The sequence below is a fragment of the Leptodactylus fuscus genome, chromosome 4 (genome assembly GCF_031893055.1).
Source record: "Leptodactylus fuscus isolate aLepFus1 chromosome 4, aLepFus1.hap2, whole genome shotgun sequence".
NCBI lineage: Eukaryota > Metazoa > Chordata > Amphibia > Anura > Leptodactylidae > Leptodactylus > Leptodactylus fuscus.
The window spans coordinates 205,769,760-205,795,812 of NC_134268.1; the positions used below are offsets into that span (position 1 = coordinate 205,769,760).

The 26,053-nt window shown below is 36.1% G+C and overlaps 1 protein-coding gene across 1 annotated transcript; it reads left to right on the top strand.

Moving 5' to 3' along the window:
• Positions 1-9,979: 9,979 nt before the first annotated feature.
• SKIDA1 (SKI/DACH domain containing 1) lies at positions 9,980-12,449 on the top strand. The gene has a single exon (XM_075269866.1). It carries the CDS (start codon positions 10,158-10,160, stop codon positions 12,441-12,443), a length of 2,286 nt encoding a protein of 761 aa, XP_075125967.1. The 5' UTR covers positions 9,980-10,157; the 3' UTR covers positions 12,444-12,449.
• Positions 12,450-26,053: the final 13,604 nt, after the last annotated feature.

Consider the following 26,053-nt stretch of genomic DNA (forward strand, 5'->3'; position numbering starts at 1 on the left):
AGGATTAAGTTGCTGAGCACGTTGTTGCAAGATGGAGACCCCCTCCTTGTGAATCTCTCACGTTTAGGACCTCCAATTCCACCCAGAGAGGGAGAGAGGGAGAGCAGAGAGGCTCTGAACTTTCTAAAGAAGGGGCCTGCTCCTTTCCCTCTAACTTGGGAAATCAACTATTTCTATGCACTTTTCCAAGGCATTGTTTTATACATTGTAGTCAAAGAAAGGGTGAAAATATGATATATAAAAAATATACAGTATATATACATTACTAAAAGTAACAAAAAAATATCAGAACATTCCAAAATAGGAGCCCAGGAATTGTGTCCATCACATGTGTATTACAAATCGTCAGTCTGCTGGGGAAAAAGAGTCCAATATATTTATATATATATGTTATGTCTGTGCGTATAGAGATCACACAAAGGACAGGGAGAGGGACTGATAGAAGATGAGATATAGAAAGAAATAAAATAATAGATAATACATCAGATAGATAGACATGAGGGAGATATTACATAGTCAATGTGAAATAGGAATAAAATATACATAGAGAGATCTATGAATAGAAAGATAGCTATGAGAGATATTGGATAAATATAGACATACACTGAGGATAGATAGAGAGATAGATAGATAGATAGATAGATAGATAGATAGATAGATAGATAGATTACTAGATAGATAATACTTGACACAGATAGATATATAATATAAAATACAGATAGATAAGAGGTAGACTGATATATAATATAAAATATAGATAGGTAGATAGATAGATAGATAGATAGATAGGTAGATAGATAGGAGATAGATAGAGGGATAGATAGCTAAAACAATAAATAGATTTATCACACACAATGTTAATACAGAATAGGGATATAGATAAGAAATATATAACAGGGACATTCATGGCTAGATAAATATACACTAGACTAACTCGGAAATTTTCCATTTTTTATTGCTTTATTATTGCAGGCATTGTCAACAATATGATAGTTTGTATATCCTCAGTTGAAGATGTATTCATAATTGTATAGCTGTATGGAATAGGATATGGTAGGTAGAGATAGATAGATAGATAGATAGATAGATAGATAGATAGATAGATAGATAGATAGGAGATAGATAGATAGTGATAGATAGATAGATAGATAGATAGATAGGAGATAGATATTGTACATAGATAAATACTGTCGAGTTATATATAATAGCATACAGTAGAGATGATAGATAGATAGATAGATAGATAGATAGATAGGAGATAGATATTGTACATAGATAAATACTGTCGAGTTATATATAATAGCATACAGTAGAGATGATAGATAGATAGATAGATAGATAGATAGATAGATAGATACTGAAAATAGATATAGATATATAGATACTGTATATATATATACTATGTAGCTGTAGTTGGATTTTTAAATAAATAGATACTATAAATAAAAATAAGAAAGGTGAAATAGTTGTTAACCTGTTGTTAGGATGAGATCTGATCTTCTCCAGCCTAAATTGGCCACTATTTATTAGACATTCAGTGAGTAATGGCTTTCCCAGCTCCCATTTAGATCTTGCAGATACAATTAATACCGCCTGTAGCACATACCATTTACCTCCATTAAATTCGCCATATTTAACACGTTGGCTGATTCACTTCATTGACAGTCTTACATTGTGTTTGGAAAGTTTAAGAGCCCTTCCATAAAACCCTGATGGATACAGAGGGGAATGCAGATGAGCAGGGGCTGTAATACGCAATGAGATCATAAAGGAGTGTAATAACAATATAATACATTAGCACTAATATTTACATGTTTGTCTTTAAGACGCATCAACCTTGAAATTCCCCATTTGCTGTCAATTTACAGGCCTGCACCAGGAAACCTCTTTTCTTTTTCTTTTTTTTTTTCCCTGAGATCATTTAATGGGAATTAAAAGATTATTCTTTTGCAAACATCATTTATTTATTGAAGTGACACAAGCAGGCATTGTTTTATCAGACCCATCATTAAGGCGTCCTTTAGACCGGCTGATAGTATTACAGATAAGGGAATGTGCCTGTAGCTGGAGATTAGCTCCTTCTTCCTCCTCTCCCCTCCCCCACTGCACTGCTTGTGGTCACCACACTCTCCCCCCCCCATGGCTTTAGGAGATGGGGGGTATATACTACCCAGGTCACCACACTGATAACCAAAATAATCTTCCTGGTGAAATGGTTTCCATCAGACTCCATCAAATCTTATCGATCTGGAAAGGTGCAATCCAAGTTCTCCATACGTGCAAAGCCAAACACAAGAACTCCCTGAATCCTCTTTTACACCCAAGGATTTGCAGGGTTTTTTTTTTTTGCACTGAATTCTTCATAGGTCAGGAGGGGCAGATAAAGGGTAAGAGGTCAGGGCTTTGTGAGCAGGGGTCATTAGACAACATGGCCTGCACAATGTGTCCACATCTAGCCCTGCACACTCACCCTGAACTGGAGGGGCTTCCTAAATAATTTATTTATCATTAATTGTAGCACAAAAAAAGAAGAGACAAGATTTCCCATAAATGCAAAGATGGATGGAGACAAGTAATAATCAGATACAAGAACAGGCTGGTCACAATATTTATTCCTTCAGCATGTGTCTGATACATACAGGATATATACACAGGCAGATATTGATACAGGAGGCCATGTCAGTCCAGTATGCAGGATTTGCATAGTCATGGTCCATTGCAACATTTCAATATTACATTTGGATAGGTTATTTTGACAAGCAAATGTAACTGTGAGCTATAGATTCAGGGGTAGGGGCTTCTGCTGCTCCTCTCCAGTATTCCGGGTGATTGTCAATAGTTCAGAGAAGCTTTCTCTCTTATTACATATCTTGACATTCGGGGGACTGAAGAGTGGACAGAGGCAAATGTAGCCAGGCTGTATGTTCTTCTATAGTCTTCAGGCATGATCTTCAGAGAAAGAATTACAAAGACAAAGGAACTGCTGGGGAACTATATATTCAATGGATAGATAGATAGATAGATAGATAGATAGATAGATAGATAGATAGATAGATAGATAGATATGATTAGATAAATATAGATTGATAGATAGTTTACATAGACATAGAAAGATAGAGATAGATACATATAAACAGTTGGATAAATAAATATAGTTAGAGAAAGATAGTTTATAGAAATAGATAAAATAGACAAAGAAAGATAATTATATATGGGTGGGTATAATTAGATAAAGATAGTTTGGTAGGTGGGAAGACAAATCAATGATTTATATATCCATAGATACAAAGATGAATAGATGTAGATAAGTTAAGATAATATAGATAAGTATATCTATGTAGATAAGTTCTAAGTAAGAATATAGATAGTGTTTATAGAGATAGATAGATAGATAGATAGATAGATAGATAGATAGATAGATAGATAATAGAGAAAATCTAATAGAGGTAGGTGGATAAATAAATATAAATAGCTAACTATACAGATGATTTATATAGACAGATAAATGAACTAACATATAGATAGATAGATAGATAGATAGATAGATAGATAGGAGATAGATAGATAGATAGATAGATAGATAGATAGATAGATAGATAGAGAAAAACTGATAGAGGTAGGTGGATAAATAAATATAAATAGCTAACTATACAGATGATTTATATAGACAGATAAATGAACTAACATATAGATAGATAGATAGATAGATAGATAGATAGATAGATAGGAGATAGATAGATAGATAGATAGATAGATAGATAGATAGATAGGAGATAGATAGATAGATAGATAGGAGATAGATAGATAGATAGATAGATAGATAGATAGATAGGAGATAGATAGATAGATAGATAGGAGATAGATAGATAGATAGATAGATAGATAGATAGATAGATAGATAGTATAGAGATAATTTAGATGTATAACTTGTTTAGAGGTATATAAATTATATAGTCACTGGCAGATAGATAGAAGATAGATACATAGATATCATACATACATATTGAATATAGTTATAGGTAAGTATTACATCGATGTATTGTTACACCATAGTGGATAAGCACTGTGCATGTATCCTACATATGTATTACATTATATTATATATATCTATCCTACCTATGTATTACACTATATTATATGTATATATCTTACTTATGTATTACACTATATTATATGTATATCTCCTACTTATGTATTACACTATATGATATGTATATCTCCTACTTATGTATTACACTATATGATATGTATATCTCCTACTTATGTATTACACTATATTATATGTATATATCTTACATATTTAATCAGGTTGACAACTGTACATGGTTACTAAAAAGGATTTCCATGTGGAGATGAGATTTGGCACCTAGAACAACAAAGCAACTAGCTGCTCAACTTTCATCCCCAATAATAACATTCATCTTTAATTGTCCTGCTGATGCTGTTGTCCAGTCTCCACATTAATAATCTCCACCATAAATGTTGCTACCTATTGATCGAAATCCCCCTGTGTAGATGCAAATCCATCTTGAAGTCCCAGCCTTTCATGTATGCAGGAACAGGGGCCCCTGTCAGCCTTTTTTTTTCTATTGGGTTCGACCCCCAATGTGCCTGTTAAAAAAAGCCCCCCAGATAGAGGAGAAGTGTGCTGATGGCCTGGACTGATCTGTCTGTCACAGATTACTACCCCCCCCCCTCCCTTTCCTAAAATGATGGGCAGCTCTTGGGAACAAAAGCTTGGTGCAAAATAAAGCAGCAGAATATGAGGGAGATGTAGGAGAGGAGTGAGGATGGAGCAGACATTCCTGAGGACCAGGCCATCTCCATCTGATCCTAAATAACCCCAAGGCTAATCATTATAGATTGGCCAAACAACATTCTTGCCTAGGACTTCCACAAATCAGGCAGCCACAGCTTTCATCATCATCACCATCATCCTCATCATCATTATTATTTCCCTGCTTTCTAATGACTGCTTTTCCCCCTATTGAGGAATAGCAGCCTCTCCTGAGCCCCTACACATCTGATTGCTTCTACCTATAGGTGATTCATTATTAATGCAGCCAGACCCCAGTGTGAATATGATCCCTGCAGATACACGTCCACATACAGAGGGCAGTATATACACCGCGGGCTCTATTAACTCTATACAGTCTTTGTTCCTGGAACTATACTGCTTACTAGGATACATAAGGAATGATATTTCCAGGCCACAGAATGGGGAACACTGCTAGGAATAACGATGAAGAATTACACAGTATAATAAAGATCATATGTATCATGTAAAGTCACAGGCTACAATGTATCAAGTAGCTGCAACATTCTCCTCTGATACATTTATTACTCGTAGTATAGACTGATAGACTAATGATACTTATAGTATATAGTGTATAGTACACAACAGCTAGTGTGTAATATATATAATAGTATAAAAAGATTAGAATACACAGATACTCATGGTGATACTCATAGTATATAGTGTATACTACAGGACATTTACTATGTAATATACAAAAGGCAGAGCAGTATCACATAGCGTATAATAAAAACTGGCACCCACTATGAAGTGTATAATATACAGTGCCTAGTATATAATATGTAAAATATGAGCAGTGTATATCGTCTGAGGGATAGTAAATAGGTTATAGTATATTATATAGCAGACTGTGTATAGTAATGAAAATACGTCGTGCATAGTTTGTATTACATGTGGTGTATCATGTAGTGTATAAATGTGGTATATAATGGAGTGTATAGTGTATTATATGTAGTATACAGTGTATGCTATGTAGTGTATAATGTGCGGTATATAGTATGTACTATTTAGTGCATAGCAAGTGGGATATATTATATACCATATTGTATAATATGTAGTATAAAATGTAATACTGGGAAGTCTAATGTATTATATATAGTGTATACTATGTAAAATATAATGTGCAGTGTTTAGCATATACCATGTAGTGTATAGCGTTTCGTCCATAATGTATACTATATTACACATATATTACATATAGTATATACAGTATTCAACGTATACCATAAAATGTATATTATGTATTGTATAATGTATACTGTGCAGTATTTAATACACACTGTAGGGTATAGCGAGTGTTATATAATCTATACTTTACGGTGCATAATGTATGGTGCATATTATTTAGTATATAGTGTGTGCTATATGGTCGATATTTTGTCGTGCATAGTGTTCACTGCATAGTGTGAACTATGTTTTATACAACGTGCGTTATAAGTGTATAGTGTGTAGTACGTCGTATAAACTAATGTATAAGGTGTGGTATATAATGTATAGTTATTGTGTAATATGTAGCATAAAATGTGCAACATGTAATGTAAGCAACACAGTTAATAGTGAGTAGTACAGTATATAGTGTGTAGTGTATAATGTGTGTGCAGTATATAGTGTGCACTATGTAGTGTATAATGTATGTGCAGTATATAGTGTGCACTATGTAGTGTATAATGTCTGTGCAGCATATAGTGTGCACTATGTAGTGTATAATGTATGTGCAATATATAGTGTGCACTGTGTAGTGTATAATGTGTGTGCAGTATATAGTGTGCACTATGTAGTGTATAATGTGTGTGCAATGTATATTGTGCACTGTGTAGTGTATAATGTATCCACGTTGTAGTGTATAATGTGTGTGCAGTATATTGTGTGCACTATGTAGTGTATAATGTGTGTGCAATGTATAGTATGCACTGTGTAGTGTATAATGTATCCACGTTGTAGTGTATAATGTCTGTGCAGTATATAGTGTGCACTATGTAGTGTATAATGTATTCACGATGTAGTGTATAATGTGTGTGCAGTATATAGTGTGCACTATGTAGTGTATAATGTGTGTGCAATGTATATTGTGCACTGTGTAGTGTATAATGTATCCACGTTGTAGTGTATAATGTGTGTGCAGTATATTGTGTGCACTATGTAGTGTATAATGTGTGTGCAATGTATAGTATGCACTGTGTAGTGTATAATGTATCCACGTTGTAGTGTATAATGTCTGTGCAGTATATAGTGTGCACTATGTAGTGTATAATGTATTCACGATGTACTGTATAATGTGTGCGCAATATATAGTGTGCACTATGTTGTGTATAATGCCTGTGCAGTATATAATGTGCACTTTGTAGCGTATAATGTCTGTGCAGTATATAGTGTGCACGTTGTAGTGTATAATGTATCCACGATGTAGTGAATAGTGTTTGTGCAATATATAGTTTGCACTATGTTGTGTATAATGCCTGTGCAGTATATATTGTGCACTATGTAGTGTATAATGTGTGTGCAGTATATAGTGTGCACTGTGTAGTGTATAATGTCTGTGCAGTATATAGTGTGCACGTTGTAGTGTATAATGTATCCACGATGTAGTGAATAGTGTTTGTGCAGTATATAGAGTGTACCTTCGCGTGTATACTGTATAATGTATACTCTTCAGTGAGTGGTTTTCAGTGCAAAGCATGTAGCATATAATATTTCATATTGTATTCAGTGTATAGAGCATATAGTCGATATGTGTTTGTCTATATAGTACAAGTATATAGTTGTATGAAGTATTTGATCATACACAGCTTTGCCATGTAGCAGAGCTGAGCTCCTCTCTACTACTCTGTGATATTTCGCCGCTTTCGCCGGGGTTTTCCATAGGACTGCAGGTAAACCTACGGAGACTTATGGCAGTGCACAAAGAAAGCGTCACCTATTCCGCTCTGCTACATCTGTATCTCACGTAGGGCTTATATAACGTGCATATAGCAGTATATAGCGATGTATATGCACATTATGAGTTCGGCCTGCGGTATTAATTATAAGAAGTATAGTAATACCGGGGGCGGGTGTAGTGCGGGCTCCTGGCGGCTCCTGGCTGTGCTGCTCCCGGGGCCGGGCGGCGGCGACTGCTCCACACACCCGGGGCCCCCGACTACAGGCGGAGACTGCTCCCTACACCCGGGGCTCCCGACTACAGGCGGCTCCTGGCTATGCAGCTCCCGGGGCCCCCGACTACAGGCGGCTACTTTCATTTTCGCTATTGTGCACATTGTTGTGATCCGTGCAGGACCCCGGGCCCCCTCCTCACCCGACCCGCCCGAGCTGAAAGAGGAAAATCAGGACAGGCCGGCGTCAGGCGTCACCTAATACTCTAGAATAGTACAGAGAGGAGTGGTGTAATAATATAGAATAGTTATATGGTCTGTAATAATATAGAATAGTGCAGAGTGTGCTATAGTAAAGGAGAATGGTGCAGAATGTTGTATAATAGTGTAAAGTCTGCTATATTACAGAATAATAGTGCATAGCGTCCTAGAACAATGTGCAATAGTGCAAAGTGTTGCCTAGAGAATAGTATTATAATGTGATAATATTCTAGAATCATATATAATAAAGCACGGTGTCACATGGTCGTGTATGACGTGAAGTGCCCTATCGCGATAGTACTGTGTAATACAATAGGGAATACCAATTATCTATAATAATGTATATCAGTACACAGTGCGTGTACTATGTCCTATAATAATGCATGACAGTGCACACTGACGGATAATAACGTATAATAATGCACTATATGTCATACTGCAATAGTCCAATAAAGCGTCGTGATACTGTACTATAGTGCATTGACCTATATGTAATAAAACAGTGTCCTATGATGGTGAATAACAGTTGTCAGTGTCATTTAATAACGTATAAAAACTGCACAGTGTATTGTGGTAAATACACAATATGGCATTATAATAGTGCATAGTGTTATCGCCACCAGGAACAATAGTGCACATTGTCGCACAATAATAAACAACAGTGCTCAACGTAGTGCAAAGCCTATAAGCTTTACATTGTGTGATAGTGAACTAGATTAGAATATAGGCTAGTGCATTAGTGTAGAGCTTTGCATAGTAATGTCTAGTAGTGTACTGTATAATGGGGTAATAGTGCAGTGTGTACTTCCCATTATTGTATATAAGTGCAGTCTGATATAATAGTGAATTAGTGGGCACCATCATAAAATAATGTCATTATACCCAATAGTATGTATCTACAATAGTGCACTAGTGTGCTATATACTATATACTTCTTACACTAGCTCTCCACATATAATATATTAATGGGCTATAGTATATACTGTCTTAGTGAACGAACTAGTAAACTCTCTCTATATAAAATAAGTGAGCTATATATAGTGCAAGTATGTAGGAGTGCAGCATCATATATATATTACACCATATGTAATGTAGTCCTAATATTCCAGCATTACTGTTGTGCATGTCTATAAAGTGTAGAATAAGCAGACTTTATATATATATATATATATATATATATATATATATATATATATATATATAATATGATTATAGTATTAGGTCTATATATATGGGATTGCAGAGCTGCAATGTATAACAATGCCTCATCGTACTATATAGAACTGCCTAAGGACGATGTATGTGAGCGACATATAATACATGGTACACATAGGTATCGTATAGTATATATATATATATATATATATATATATATATATATATATATATACACACACACACAGAAATTCTGTTCTACCTTAAAAGACACAAAAAAGGAAAAAAAAAAGAAAAAAAAGAAAAAAAAAAAAAACCTGACTCCAGGGGCAGAGTGCCGGCTGATAGTATGGAAAGATTTATATAGTAAAATGCAGCCTTATTTCCTTTAGAAGGGGAGGTGCAGGATAAGAGTATGCTAATTAGCCGGAGATTTTTTGGGGGAAGGGGTGGAATATCAATTTTTATTGCATCACCTGTCAGGAGTGTCCAATCAGCGTCGGCTGTAGGGGAATTAATGGATGAAGGTGTCTCCGGACGGCTCACTATAGTGCACAGCAGCAGAGGGAAGAGACATTCCAGTATCCGGGGGTCTCCTGCACCGGGGGCTGCACCAGGACTCAGGTACTGCAGCCTGGAACAATGGAGTGCTGCCAGTCCCCTCTATGGCTCTAGGACCTGCCTATCTGTCTGTGCCTGGATCTAGAGCTGTACATGTGACTAGTCCTATAGACTTTATAGGGCAATAAGCAGCCTTTCTCTTCCTTCAAGCAGGATGCCTTGAGACTGCAAGCATCAGCCCTCTCTGGATCTGCAGCCACCACCACCACCAAGCAATGGGGGATCTGGAGTCTGGCTTTGAAGTGGTGGATGGAGTCAGGCTAGGATACCTGGTCATCAAAGGCAAGCAGATGTTCGCCCTGTCTCAGGTCTTTACAGATCTCCTGAAGAACATCCCAAGAACCACAGTGCACAAGCGCATGGATCACTTAAAAGTGAAGAAGCACCACTGTGACTTGGAGGAGCTGAGGAAGCTCAAGGCGATCAACTCTATAGCTTTCCATGCAGCCAAATGCACTCTGATCTCCAGAGAGGACGTGGAAGCCCTGTACACCTCCTGCAAGACTGAAAGGGTCCTCAAGACAAAAAGGAGGAGGCTAAGCAGGCCCCTGTCAACAAAAGAGCACCCATCCCCCGACCCATACTGCAGTTTCTGGAAGGAGAACAAAGTTTGGCTGGGGCTGAATGAATCCAGCAAGCCAATAAAGAGGAAAGCCTTTGCTCCTGGAGATCCAGAGCTTCTACCGGCTGCTGATCTACCTCACTTTCTAAGTAAATACACTGGTCACAGCTACCCACAGATAGCAAGGTCTCCTTGCAAAAGCCCTGGAAACTATGAAACTCCTCAGATCCCCGGAGACTGTGTAGCAGCTTTCCACTCCAGCCTGCCCTACTTCAGGGGCGTGCTGTGCAGCAAGCACCCTGCCTACTACTACCAACCAGCCATTGCCCAACCCAAGCTAGGCAGCTCTGTGACTTACAGATACAAAAGGAAAAGGTCTTCAGCTGACAAGGACTCCTCATTCCACAGCAGCAGCAGTAGTAGCAGCAGCAGCAGGAGGTTCTTCTTCTTGCCCAAGCCCTACAGATCCAAAGGAAGCCCCTTGTGCCTGGAGAGGATCCACCTGGTCAATGGCTTCTGTGCCCAGCACCTGGATGCCCTGCAGGAGGCTTACAGCAGCGACTCAGAGTCCAGCTCTGCTGCCAATGACTCGGATTTTGGTTCCAGCTTGTCCAGCAGCAGCAACTCTGTGTCCTCCGATGATGAGGAGGAAGAGGAGGAGGAGGAGGGAAGCCTGTCTGACTCCAGTGATCTGAGCTCTGATGAGGACAGCTCCTCTGAGTCAGACAGCAGCTCTGTGTCCAGCCAGGTCTCAGTGGAAAGCATACGATTCAGGAGAACTAGTTTTTCCAGCCCTGTTCACATGGCACAGGCTAACCTCCTCTGTCAGTTCCCCAGGTCCCCCAGCCCTAATTCTGGTAAAACAATTCACTGTGAGATTAAATCTGAAAGCCAGGATTGGAGTCACCAAGGCTTCAGGAGTCCTGGGATGTACTGTGCCCCTGCTCTGGGGGGCCCCTTTCCTGATCAGACCTCTGGGATCCATCTCCCACTTTCTGCTTTCTCCAGAAGTGACATGACAGAGGGGGGCTCTTCACCTAGCCCAAAGAAAAACAATGCATTTCCCCCACCACCACAAAGGATAAACAAGCAAGCCACTCTCTTACAATGTGTGCAAAAGAACCCCACCACCCCCAGCCCCTTACATTGTGTGTCCGCAACAACCACTGAAAAGGGGGACAAATTGTGCAAAACGGTGGATTTGCCCGAAAACTCTGAGCAGAATCCCAAGGCATGCACTGATCTATCCTTTCTGCACAATGTCAAAATTAAAATTGAGGACAGTAGTGGTCATGAAGAATACCATAGCCAGCATAAGCTAAACTATGAGTGCAATGTTGCTAAGGATGAGCTTGATAGTGATAGGAGTGAGGAGAAAACTGAGGGGGCTTTAGTCAAAGCCAAACAGGACTCTGTGTGCACTGATAACAAACAGCAAACCACTTCTGGAGATACCATGACTCCCAGTGAGGAGGACCCTCCATGCACTTTAGATACACACAACAAGCCTGAGGATGGAGATTACAAATATGGTGCTAAGGTCAGGAAAAATTACAGGACACTGGTGCTAGGAAAAAGACCTATGTTACAGACAACTCCCTGCAAGGCCAATCTGAAATCTGCACGGAGCCCAAGACCCCCAGGTAAAAGTGAATTTTATGAAGGGACACTGGATGGTTTGACAGTGACCAATAGACGCAAAAGGTTAGCCAACAATGTAGCTTCTACGGTAAAAAGACCTTTTAATTTCATGGCAAATTTCCCCAGTCCACCGTCATTGATTATTGGCAAAGACGGAGATTTAGTCCCTGCCTACTCCTTAAACAGCACAAAGGATTCTTACCCACCCCACAAGGCCCATCCTATTTGGAAATGGCAATTGGGTGGTTCTCCAGTACCTCTCCCTCCTAGTCACAAATTCAGGACATTTCAATCATAACAATTTTTTTTTTTTTTGTATGGGGAAATTGTATTTTTTTTTTTTTAACAAATGGTTGTATCAGCCTGTTTTTTTTTTTATATATTATATTATTATTAATTATTATTATTAATTTGGATTTATTTGCCCTGACATCTCCTGGAGAAGGAAATTGGATGCCATTTTCATTTGCAATATGGAATTTTTCACTTGGTTACATTCCGCAGACTACTCAGTGCTTAAAGACTTACTTAACCCTGGCCTTGAATGGAAGTTGTTGTATTTTTTTTTTGTATTTTAATATTATTATTTTTTTATTTGATATAATATTATTATTTTTTTTCTTTTTTTGCAAAACACCCGGTACCTCAATTTCATCTGCTACAAAACAAAACAAAAAAATGTCAAAACATTTCAGCTTAATAAAAGAAAACCAGAGTATGAGCCATTTTGCATTTTCTGCACTAGATTTTGGAAAGTTGAAGTATGACTGTGTCAGTTCTTGCACCCCTTAATATTTAGACGTGGCAGATTTTGCATTAATGTTTGGGTGAGAGGGTGTATTTTTTTAATTTTTTTTTCCAAGAGCAGTTGCACTTAACTCGTTTTTATGGACTGGAATGGTCTTGGGCCTAGATTTGACTCAGGCCCTGAAAATATAAGCTGCCTCAACAACTAGTGAAAAATAAATTTGTCATTGTATTTTGTTAAATGATGTCTTTTTACGTGCACAATCATATGGTGTTTAGTGAAATCTCAATTGTATCCAAAGGTCCCCCCTTTTTTTTTTTTTCGGTGTCACTCACGTAGAATGATATTGTGATATGGCCTGAGACGAGTGACATTTACATTCTCCCAAAATGAACCTTATATATGTGGCTTAGAAGGACTGTGCAGAGGAAGAGAGTCATATTCTCAATGTGACAGAGCGAGTGCTGTGATGATATTGTGATTTTTTTTTAAAAAAAAATTTTTTTGTATATTTCTTGGTAGAGGCCCTACCCCCCAGTTTTTTAACCCCTGTGATAAACTGCATTATTCATTGTAGCTAAAAAAAAAAAAAAAACACAAAAAAAACTTGAATGGTCAATACAAAGCCTGGAGAATTTCTGCAAATGACAATCACAGTCAGTTCTCGACACTTGCACTTATAAACTGAGCTCAGTAAATATTGTAGAGACCCATTGGTGTATTTTTTATTTCCTTGTGTAATATTGTGTTGACAGCGGTAAATCAAAAAAAGAAAAAAGAAAAAAAAAGAATGGAAATTTGCACTGTTGAGAGCATGTTTCACCTTCATTGAAATTAAAAAAAAAAAAATCAGAAAAACACTGTTTTCTTGAAAGAACACAATTCAATGCAGCTTCATTTTTTTTTCTGGAAATCTATTTTTTATTCTATGGAGTCTTTTTGAGGTGTTGCTAAGCATTTTTTTTTTATTTTGTAAGGGAGGTTAAAAAAAATATTGTGCATTAAAAAAATTAAATATAAAAAAGTGGTGTTTTTTTTTAAATATATGCAACCAAGGATACATTGGACACACTTGGCAAGGGCTTGTATGTTCTTTGTAATTGTACAAGGCCTAAAAAAAAATAATAATAATAAAAAAAATAGAAAAAAATCTGAAAAAAAAAAAAAAATAGAATGCATTTTTAGATGTGAATTGAGATCTCAGGCTGACACAGTTTTATTGTCTTTATATTAAAGAGTGATCAATATTTCCAGGGTAACTTTTCTCCTCTCTGGCCCACCATGCAGTGTACTTTTCCCCTTTTGCTATTGCATTGCAGTTTCGGCTGCACACTTGTGTTCTTTTAGTCTCCTTTGTCTGTGAATATTTTAGGCAGGCATTAACGGGTGTCACCTTACACTAACCACGTGTCTTCGACCACAGTGCTCCATAATAACCTATATCCTGAAGCTTTATAATTCATCCAACTGGTTACAAGTTACTCTTTTAATTGTAACAATCTCCAAAAAATAATATTAAGACTGGAAATAATTGTATCCATTGGCCAAGACTGCTCAAGGCCATGCATAGATTTATTTTACTGTCTTAAGTGTCTTCATTCAACAAGTTTTGTGCAAATGGCCTTGTGTGGTTCTCAATATTTGTGCAAGCACACATCATTCACAGGCGGAGATAAGCAGACTAAATTTAGTGATCAAGAAAAAGTGGGTGTGCTATCATGTGGGCAGCATTGCAAAGTTTACAGATAAGATTAAAGGGAGATAATACAGGTGGCTGGCATGTTAAGAGATTTGGATACAAGTCACTCGTAGGGTTTATAATATGGCACAGCCCTGGCTTCATCTCTAAATACTAGGAAATGTAAGCAATCTATTAAGGCCTCTCGTGTGCGGGTCACATTTCTGACATATACTGTCTTTATCAAGCTGGTAGGCCTCAAGTGCCAAGAGTAGGTCAAAGGAGGAAAAAAATAAAACAATATCAATATGTATAGGCCTAAAGTAAATTGGATTTTATATATATATATATATATATATATATATATATATATATATATATATATATGGCCTGCACAAGTGTCACATATGTATTGTACGAGAATTGTTTCCAATTATTAGATAGCCATAGTATATCATATGGAGATGACTGCTGGCTATTTGCAGCACTGGATATTTTTAAAAATAATAATAATAATAATAATAATAAATACCATTCTCACTATATATTGCAAAAAATATAAGAGATATGTGTATGGTCAGTATAGAGATATATGCATGACCTCTGCCCTCTATGGAACTGCGTGCCCCATCTTTATCAAGGGATGACTGGAAATAGGAAGGGCTAAATTTTGGCAGCACTAGATATTAAAAAAATAAAATAAATACAAATATTGCAAAAAATATGGTCAGGCTATGGCTATATGTTTGCCCTGAGCTATGGAGCTGCATGTCCCAGTGGTGGATAGTACAAGCACGCTGGGAGCTGTAGTTTCACAATATCTGTCCAGCCACAGGTGGGATTTTGTGACGGTGTAGCCTGTGAATGTAAGAGGATACTTATCCAGGCAGGGATATTCTTCAAGGCAGCTCCTTGGAATGTCAACAAATATCCGCAATAAAATAAAAATGTGTTCCTAAAAATGTATCCTATAGATATAGTGGGATCTAATCCTGTGTGATCTGATCCTGGGCTTTCAGAGATAATAATGAGACGTCTTCAGAATTTGCTAGGTTTCTGCATCCCACATATAATTAATTTCCGTAGACTAGGCCTCTCTTTCTCCTTTTCAAGATCAGGCGGCCTCACAAGCACCAGCTTTAAAAGGCCTGAGTTGTTTTGCATGGAACTTCACAATAGGGGTTGGGGGGACTGACAGGCTGTGTGTCCGCTGCAGGGCACACATCCCTTCCCCTGCTCCATCTCCCCTTCCCCACCAGTCATACAAAAGGAAAACAACACAATCCTAGCCTGGAATGCTGCCTGTGCTATCCCATATATCCTATGATAAGGTCTAATATCCTGTCCTGTACATGCCATGTTATTACTTACATTTTGCAGCATGGCCTGTGGTGTGATCTATATTACTGATATAGGAAAAGTAGGACAAGCTGGTTCAATGCAAATCCTGTTTAAATGGACCTGTGGATTCACAACCCCCCCAGTCCACAACAAGCATGCTTTCTGAATTAGAGCAATGTTACAGACTCAATTAATATGCAAACCATTTCCAAAGAAACATAGATTAAAGTATATACAAGAGGAGCAATTTTGGGTATGTGTCCATTACAGAATACAGAGATAGTTTCATAGGTCCCAAGTAACCAAATCCATTAGATATGGTGCAGGATACATTTAGTTGAATAGACTGGATACAATACAAAAGTCCATCCTAATACTTCCACAATGGGCGCTGGTATATTGATGATGTGCACAGTAATAAGTGACTTTATTACTAAGAAGGTTTATTTGCCCTCAATTTTTATGCATAACTAGACTGGGTAACTGATGCATAAAATGGGACCTCAACCTTGGGTTTGTAGGATCTGGTTCAATTGCAAGGACCCAAACATGATGCATGGAAATCAGGGTATATTTCAATCCTTGGTCAATCCATGGGACCCATCAAAAGATTTTATTCTACTTTTATAATATATATATATATATATATATATATATATATATATATATATATATATAGTAAAATAAATTAATAAAGAGATCTCTCACATGATAGTAACCTTTGGGACTAAAAAAGATAAAAAAAATAAAATAAAGTGAAAACCAGGGTCCTCAGCATTACATATGGTGGTAATGCTTACCCAAGACAGACAGTTCACCAAAAGTTTGTTTATGCACGTTCAGAGAGAGGTTGTAAAGTGTGTGAAATTAGGCACTGGTGCCTTAAAAGGGACCTAATTTCCAGTAAATGGGGATGCCTTTCTAAATAGCTTTATTATGTTGTTCCTTGTTAATTGTTGAGAAAATCCCCATTGTTGGGCGTGAATGAGTTTATAGGCCAATGTGGACTCTGCTCTAATCAAAGGCCATTAAATGACCACTCTGTAAATGCTTAAAAAAATGAGATTACATATGTGTGAACTAGTGACCCCTGCCTGACTTTTATGAGGGGGAATCACCCTCCTGGAAATTAAAATGCCCCGTGTCAAAACACAGAAGCTCCATTATGGATGGACCACGAGGCAGTGGTGGATTGGGCCAGGAACAAAACACAGGAAGAGGGGATGAAGTTACTTAAATAGATCAAATTGCAAAAAAAGGTCATAAATAAAAAAAATAATAAAAAAATTAAAAAATTGGAAAAAATATTTTTCTATGTTTATTTATATGTTGTAATAAATTTTGAAATATTCATTAAAAAATGGAGTTTAACAAAATAGACGGGCCCGGTGCTGGACAGAAGGATAGGGCCTCATTACAGTGGATGTTAATCACTTAATTGGGCTATGGACAAGAGCAATGGTGAATGAAAAGGTTGGGTGATTGTGCGCTGCGGATGAATCCGGCAACAAAGCCTGTCTGTCAAGATCATCTCAGATATTACCTTCATCAGTCCAAACCATCCACTGTAATAAAAAATGCAAGCACATCATTAAAAGCCAAACACCCACAGCCAGTGGTATGTTTACATACAAGAGAGCTAGTAAAATATATTTATAATAATAAAAAAAAATCACTGCAGGGACTTGGCAACTTTGTGTAATTATGAACATAATAAAGTAGTGAAAACACAACATTATCACTCCCACTAAATCATAACAAAGGAGAGAGTCTTAATTAGAATTGAGGAATTTACCCATCGTCAGCAGGTATTGCCAGGCCAGTACAGGGCTGCGGATACCAAAGAGTGTAGGCCTGGAGAAATGTAACAAGAAAGTAAGAAAGATACAATTAACAGGAATGTGTAACTAGATGGTTCGTAGAGAGATAGATAGATAGATAGATAGATAGGAGATAGATAGATAGATAGATAGATAGATAGATAGATAGATAGATAGGAAGATAGATAGATAGATAGATAGATAATAGATAGATAAATAGATAGATAGATAGATAGATAGATAGATAGATAGATAGATAGATAGAAAGAAAGATAGGAGATAGATAGATAGATAGATAGATAGGAGATAGATAGATAGATAGATAGATAGATAGATAGAAAGATAGATAGATAGATAGATAGATAGATAGGAGATAGATAGATAGATAGATAGATAGGAGATAGATAGATAGATAGATAGGAGATAGATAGATAGATAGATAGATAGATAGGAGATAGATAGATAGATGATAGATAGATAGATAGATAGATAGATAGATAGATAGGAGATAGATAATAGATAGATAGATAGATAGATAGATAGATAGATAGATAGAAAGATAGATAGGAGATAGACAGACAGATAGATAGGAGATAGATAGATAGATAGATAGATAGGAGATAGATAGATAGATAGATAGATAGATAGATAGATAGGAGATAGATAATAGATAGATAGATAGATAGATAGATAGATAGATAGATAGATAGGAGATAGACAGACAGATAGATAGGAGATAGATAGATAGATAGATAGATAGATTGATAGATAGGAGATAGATAGATAGATAGGAGATAGATAGAGATAGAGAAAGAGAGATATAATAATAATAAAAATAATAATAATAATAATAAAAAATATAGATGATAGATAGATATAAATCATAATATATATATATATATATATATATATATATATATATATTAGACAGATAGATGATAGATAGATAATAAATACAAATTATACTATATATATATATATTTATATATATATACACACACACACATTATATGTATTACACACATCCATATACTTGCGTACTTATATACCGTATATATTTTAGCATAGTATTGTACCAACATATACAGTCCTAAAACCCACTGAAAAGCCCGATTAGTGAGTTCAAGGTACAAGCTTTTAAGAATTTGTGTTAACTATTAACAGTCTATTGTGCGCCCTGCCTTCCCCCTACTCCTTTATGGAGGCATACTTCCAAATTCCAATTCTGTTCTTTTTTTCTGCTCCAACAAATAGTAAAAAAAAAAGATAAAGTAATCCCAGACTGAAAAGCACAATGAGCACAATGATCAATAGTGATCATTTAATTATTAACCCTTCTAGCCCCCCTCCCTCCCAAAAAAAAGAGCCTTGCATGGTCTTTCTGGCAGAGGAGGAGTTAACTCCTGGTTTGCACTTACAGACCACGCATGGACTCTTGTGGGCCTGACTTCCCTTAAAACAGGATGTTTCCATCAGGCAGAATGTGATTTTCCCCTAAGATTTCCCGCTTGGTTTATTTGGGGAAGGCCTCATCCCTCACCTTACTTAGGGTCACCCATAATTGTTTTCTAATATCCACTGATTTCCTTCGCAGTTTTCAAACATTGGAGGGGAGTTTTCCCAGCAAGAAATGCTTTAAAAATAAACCATTTTCCTTTCACTGTTAACAAAACAAATCCACCTACAATGCTTAAGGCCTGGTCTCCAATAAAGCCCATGTTTAATGGCGGAGGGTGCTGGGTTATGGTACAGATGGTTGTCGGAGTGTGTGATACTTCACTTCCTTGGGATACACTCTGTTGTTTTACATGAGTCAACTAAACTTATAATAATAATAATAATAATAATAATAATAATGGAAATCACTCTAGATAGATAGATAGATAGATAGATAGATAGATAGGAGATAGATAGATAGATAGATAGATAGATAGATAGATAGGCGATAGATAGATAGATAGATAGATAGATAGATAGGAGAGATAGATAGATAGATAGATAGATAGATAGATAGATAGATAGATAGATAGATAGGCGATAGATAGATAGTTATGAGATAGATAGATAGATAGGAGATAGATAGATAGATAGATAGATAGATAGATAGATAGGAGATAGATAGATAGGAGATAGATAGATATATAGATAGATAGGAGATAGATAGATAGATAGATAGATAGATATTAGATGGATAGATAGATAGATAGATAGATAGATAGATAGATAGATAGATAGATATGGGACAGATAGATAGATAGATAGGAGATAGATAGATAGATAGATAAATAGATCGATATTAGATGGATAGATAGATAGACAGATGGATAGATAGATAGATAGATAGATAAATAGATAGATAGGAGATAGATAGATAGATAGATAGATAGGAGATAGATAGATAGATATTAGATGGATAGATAGATAGATAGATAGATAGATAGATGATAGATAGATAGATAGATAGATAGATAGATAGATAGATAGATAGATAGATAGAAAGATATGGGACATATAGATAGATACATAGATAGATAATGACAGGGTGTTGTGTTATTGTATAGAATTTTTGCAGTGTGTGTCTGTGTGATGTGCCACTTCCTTGGGATAAACTCTGTTATTTTGCCCTAGTCAAGTAAACGTTTTATAATAATAAAATAATAATGATAATAATAATGATAATTGCTATAACAATATATGTAAAAAAATTTTTTAAGGGTATAGGAAGTTGCGTTATTGTATTCTTTTTTTGTGCTTGTGTGATATTCCACTACCCTGGGACATATTATGTTATTTTGTATAAGTCAAGTAAATATAATAATAATCACAGTAACCAATAATAATAATCATTAAATATATGTATAAAAAATGTTATAAATACACATAAAATATGTAGATCTATTCTTTATATGACCGGTGCCTCCGCTTTTGTGGATTGTCAATCACCAACAGGTCACATAAATAACAAGGATCACATTCTAAACACGAAGCCCTATAGAATTACCCGTATATTTTTTATTGTGTATTCTTTTTTTATTACCCCTTATTATTTTATTACTATTATTTTATGTCATTTTTTATTAATATTACTATGATTATTGTTTATGGCTCTAGCTTTACATCTTCCTTGTTTATAGCTCTAGCTTCATATAGTCCTCAGAGCTCTACAGACAAGTTTACAGACAATACAATAAAATATCATATTTAATAATAATCTGAATTTTACATCTTCCATTTGATGTTATATACCATATCAGCTACAGCCTGTATGTCCTCTATAGAGGCGGCTAATCAGCCTATATAATAACCCCATAAAATATTATATTACCATCATAAAATAGTATTCCCTTTATCACATATGTTACAATATTATTCATTTTATTATATGTATTTTATATCCCATATCAGCAAGACAAAAGCTTCCATACAGGGGAGTGTGAGACTGATTGTCCTATATAAAAATCACATAAAATATCATAATAACAACATAACATTATAAAATATTATTCCCTATATCAAAGATTTAATAATAATAGGACGTGTAATTCATTCTATTTATTATATCTGCCATATCAGCTACACAAAGGCTTCAGCCACCCTATATATCCCATACAGAGACTGATCAGCCTATATAAAAATCATATAAAATATCATAATACTAACATCATAAAATATTATTCCCTATAGCAAATATGTGATAATAATATGACTTGTATTTTATTATATTTATTATAGTCACCATATCAGCTACACAAAGTCTTCAGCCCCCCTGCATATCCTACTGTATATATAGCCTGCTCAGTCTATATAATACTCACATAATATATAATAACACTACTATCATACAATAGGAACCCCTATAGCAGATATAGCCATAATATTATTGTAGTGTATTTATTATATATACCATATCAGCTACACAAAGTCTTCATCCCTCCTCATGTCCTATATATAGCCCTGCTCAGTCTATATAATACTCACATAACATAGAGTAACACTACTATCATACAGTAGGATGCCCTATAGCATATATTTAGCCATAATATAATTTTAGTGTATTTATTATATATACCATATCAGCTACACATAGGCTTCAGCCTGTCCTATATAGAGGTGTGAGACTGGTCAGTCTATATAATAATCCCATCAGATATCACTACCATCCTAATATAATATTCCCTAAATATGGCAGTAGATACACAATAACAGATCCCTATATACCATAATACGCCCAGGTCAGGTATAATATACTATGTTACCTAGATAATAGGCTGTAAATATTGATATTGTATTATGTTCTATCATAGACTGCACATAGGGAAACATGAGCAGGGCTTGAGGATCTGAGTGTGATTTTCCCCCATGCACAGGGGGCCATGTGTTGTTCCCATCGCAAATCCTGAAGATCACGGGTATATTATAAATTATATGTGAAATTACAGACTAATCCATCCTGGCGCAATCACTAGACATTTTGGCGCAAGTTGTACATTATGGCGCAGTCTCCCCAGCTCTATGACCCGCATCAGGGTCGCCCTCGGTCAGTGCCCTGGGCCAGGCTCGGCTCGGCTGCAGCTCCGTACGAGCTGGGGAAAAGATAGCGCTGAATAAATAGCGATTTCTTTGCACTGGTTACAATCTGATGGCGCAGTCACCACCGATAATTGCGCCTGCATCTTATAAGGAGGTAACAGTGGATGGGGAGTCTTCTGAGATTTTACTATAGAGGTTTATTCTGCTCGCAAAAGGGAGTTTGTAGCTCCTGGAAGCCTCCAGCTCAGCGCTGTCCCTGCGCCTCGTGCAATCTTCTGTTTGTTTTTGTATCTTTTTATTGTAAATATTTGTTCTTCTACTTTGTAAATATCGCGCAGAATTCTATCGGGGGATTTTTTGTATTTTCATCTCACAATAAGACGTATTATTACGTTGCATTGGTGACATGTAGAGAGGACTGCTTACCCCATACCTTTAATACACGAAATATTATCGATACTAGATATTACTATGAAAATTATATTAGAGCTATAAATATGACATAGATTTAGATATTGCATAATGCTTCTGTATAGAATTATTATCGCGATAGTTATCTTAAAAAATCGTCAATCTGCATAAAAGGATGTTGAGAATTATTAGGGAGGTGAGCTATAATATGTGAGGGTGGATATATTGTATCTATAAAGACAGAGTGATAAGACCTGGTGTTATATGTCGCGACATAGAGATCGTAGCTAATATACAATGATATATAATGTACACCCACACGTTCTGTATCTACAGGGGATGAAGATTAACTCATAACGTGCCACACTGCTGCCGAAGGAGGCTTCATGGTATGATACGATATGTATAGACACACACCTGCGACATTTCAGATGTAGCAGAGCTGAGTGCGTTTTTATCTGCACCACTCATGTTCATATCGCGATATGTGGATTTGTTCTAGAATGAAGGGAATACTCTACAAAGACAACAGCTTCAGCTCTGCTACATCTGTGTGTGCGCGTGTATGTGTGGCTGTAGGCTGGACTCTTATTTGCTTCACGTTTTTGCTGGCCAGCATGTCTAGGGGGCTATTTACCCTCTTTGGTTTAGGAGGGGGCAGGGGCTCATACACATCACCTCCAGGATGCACTGCTAAAGGCTGATGTCCCCCCTGCACCCTGATCTAGAACCCCAGAGCTTCCCCAATCTCTGGACGGGTCTGAGCTGGGATCAGTCAGTGGCATACAATGATGGGGATCTGTGTGGATGGTTGTTCTGATCTTCATCATCATCGTCATCGTCGTCAGGCTTTGTGCTTGGACCTAGGACTACACTCAACATACACGACATGAAGTTTACTGAGGGCAAAACATGTTAATAAGGACAAACAGTGCACAAGTCTAATCATATATCACATATACATACCATATAGCTACATGCAAACATGTTATGTAATGTGGACAAACAGTGCAGAAATCTAATCACTTATACAATACACACCGTATACAAACATGTCTGCTCATGACACCGAGCATTTTAATTTACACTTTCTTTCATCTATCTACAGTATCTATCTGTCTTCTGCCCATCTATATCCATTTATCTATCTATATGTATTTATCTATCTATCTCTTTTGTCTAGATATATCAGTATCTCTATCTATCTATATATCTACTGTATCTATTTATCTATCTAGATCTATTTATTTATTCACCTATTTCTATTTATCTATCTATCTATGCCTATCTGTGTCTGTATAAATATTTCATGCTAACTACCAACAATTTCTATTTATCTACCTATAGATTACCTATCTACCTATCTCTATTTATCTAGGTCTATTTATTTATCAGGCCATCTATCTATCTTATCTATCTATCTATCTATCTATCTATCTATCTCCTATCTTATCTATCTCTTATCTATCTATCTCCTATCTATCTATCTATCTATCTATCTATCTATCTATCTATCTATCTATCTATCTATCTCTCCCTTCCAGATCCACCTTCTTCCCCTTGCTTGATCCATGATGTAGGGGTAAGGAGAGGCAGTCACATATTATTTGAGAAATCATTTCATACTGTGCACTGTCTTTGTTTCTCAGGAGGAGATGTTCCAGGAATCAGTGGGCCCCTTTATCTTCCATTAGGCTCATTTTCGGTGAGCCCTATATTTTAAGGTGATTCTTCCTATTTCATGAGCAGAGTCCACCAATAGTGGAGGCCAGCAACATGCTAACACATAGAAATATCCATGACTGCGGCCTATCATTAGCTGTCTATTATCCTTCTCATAAGCCAATCTTATATGCAGCTTTGTTTTAGGTGGAATCATGGCCCTGGGCATCTTGTAATCCAGATGACCCTATACATAGAACAGATACTATTATAAACATAGTATTAACCCTAATATAATGTAAACTGTGAATAATCTTTTTTTCTTTCTTTCTTTCTTTCTTTCTTTCTTTCTTTCTTTCTTTCTTTCTTTCTTTCTTTCCTTCCTTCCTTCCTTCCTTCTTTCTTTCTATCTATCCTTACAGACCTATGGATTTTGGGGCTGTAATATCTATCTATCTGATCTATCCATCTATCTATCTATCTATCTATCTATCTATCTATCTATCTATCTATCTATCTATCTATCTATCTATCTATATCTATCTCCTATCTATCTATCTATCTATCTATCTATTATCTATCTATCTATCTATCTATCTATCTATCTATCTATCTATCTATCTATCTATCCATCCATCCATCCATCCATCCATCCTCCTCCTCCTTACTTTGCATTTTGCAGAGCTGGTTTTGTTTAAACCTCCATTCCCCTCATCTGTAAAATAAGATCTCCAGTCATTTACATTTGAAGATAAGGTCCTATTGTGTTTGCCCCAGGATTTTCACTTCAAGCATTTGGGAAACCTCAGTAAATAGATCCCAACATGATGTTTATTTTCCTCTGTGGGGTGTCATCAGGCCTGTGTGTTAGAAATTCTTCTTGTGGGCCTTGATGACAGAGTGGGGTATGTGGACAAGGGCACTAAATAATATATAAGCATAATATCATACATTTTAATATATGAAAATAAAAACTGGCTGTGCAACATTGTATCTATTTGTATTTTTTTATCTATTTTTTTTTTTTTTGCATTGTTTCCTATTTTCTGCTTTTTTTTGTACATGCACTATTTTTATGCATTATGTCTAACCTTGTGTTCATTTTTTATATTTTAGGTCCTTGTTTCTAGAGAGGCCTTTGGAATAAAACCTGACGACAACACACATTACTTCTCCAATCTTCTGGATTAAGTTTTAAGACTGTATCTATTTTTTTTCGGAATAATCATATAATCAGGGAATGTATATATATATATATATATATATATATATATATATATATATATATATATATATATATATAATTTATATATTGTATTTATATGTATATAATAAATATATATAATATATAATAAATATACTTAAATAAAATTAAATATTTATTTATTTATTTATTTATTTATCCATCCAACTAATTACTTAAATTGCTGAAAACACAGAGGGCCTGGTCTTCAAACTTCTGCACTAAGACCCCCCCCAAAAATTGGAGAAGAACATGAATTGGTTTAACCCTGCGAAATCCATTGTGAGAATGTCCAATTAAATGTGCACACACAGCTGAGAGGGAGACACAAGCCACTTGAGCCCCTGGTCACTCTGTCTCCCTGTCATAACTTTAGATTCCTGTCCCCAGCCCCAAATAAAGACAGTCACTTGAAGCGCACAGCTTTAATTGTCTTGGGAAGTGTCCACCAACCCTGTGGCCCTCAAACCTGGCA

Bases quoted from the DNA above. Each gene is read 5' to 3' on its own strand.
- SKIDA1 (XM_075269866.1), top strand. From the start codon at position 10,158: ATGGGGGATCTGGAGTCTGGCTTTGAAGTGGTGGATGGAGTCAGGCTA.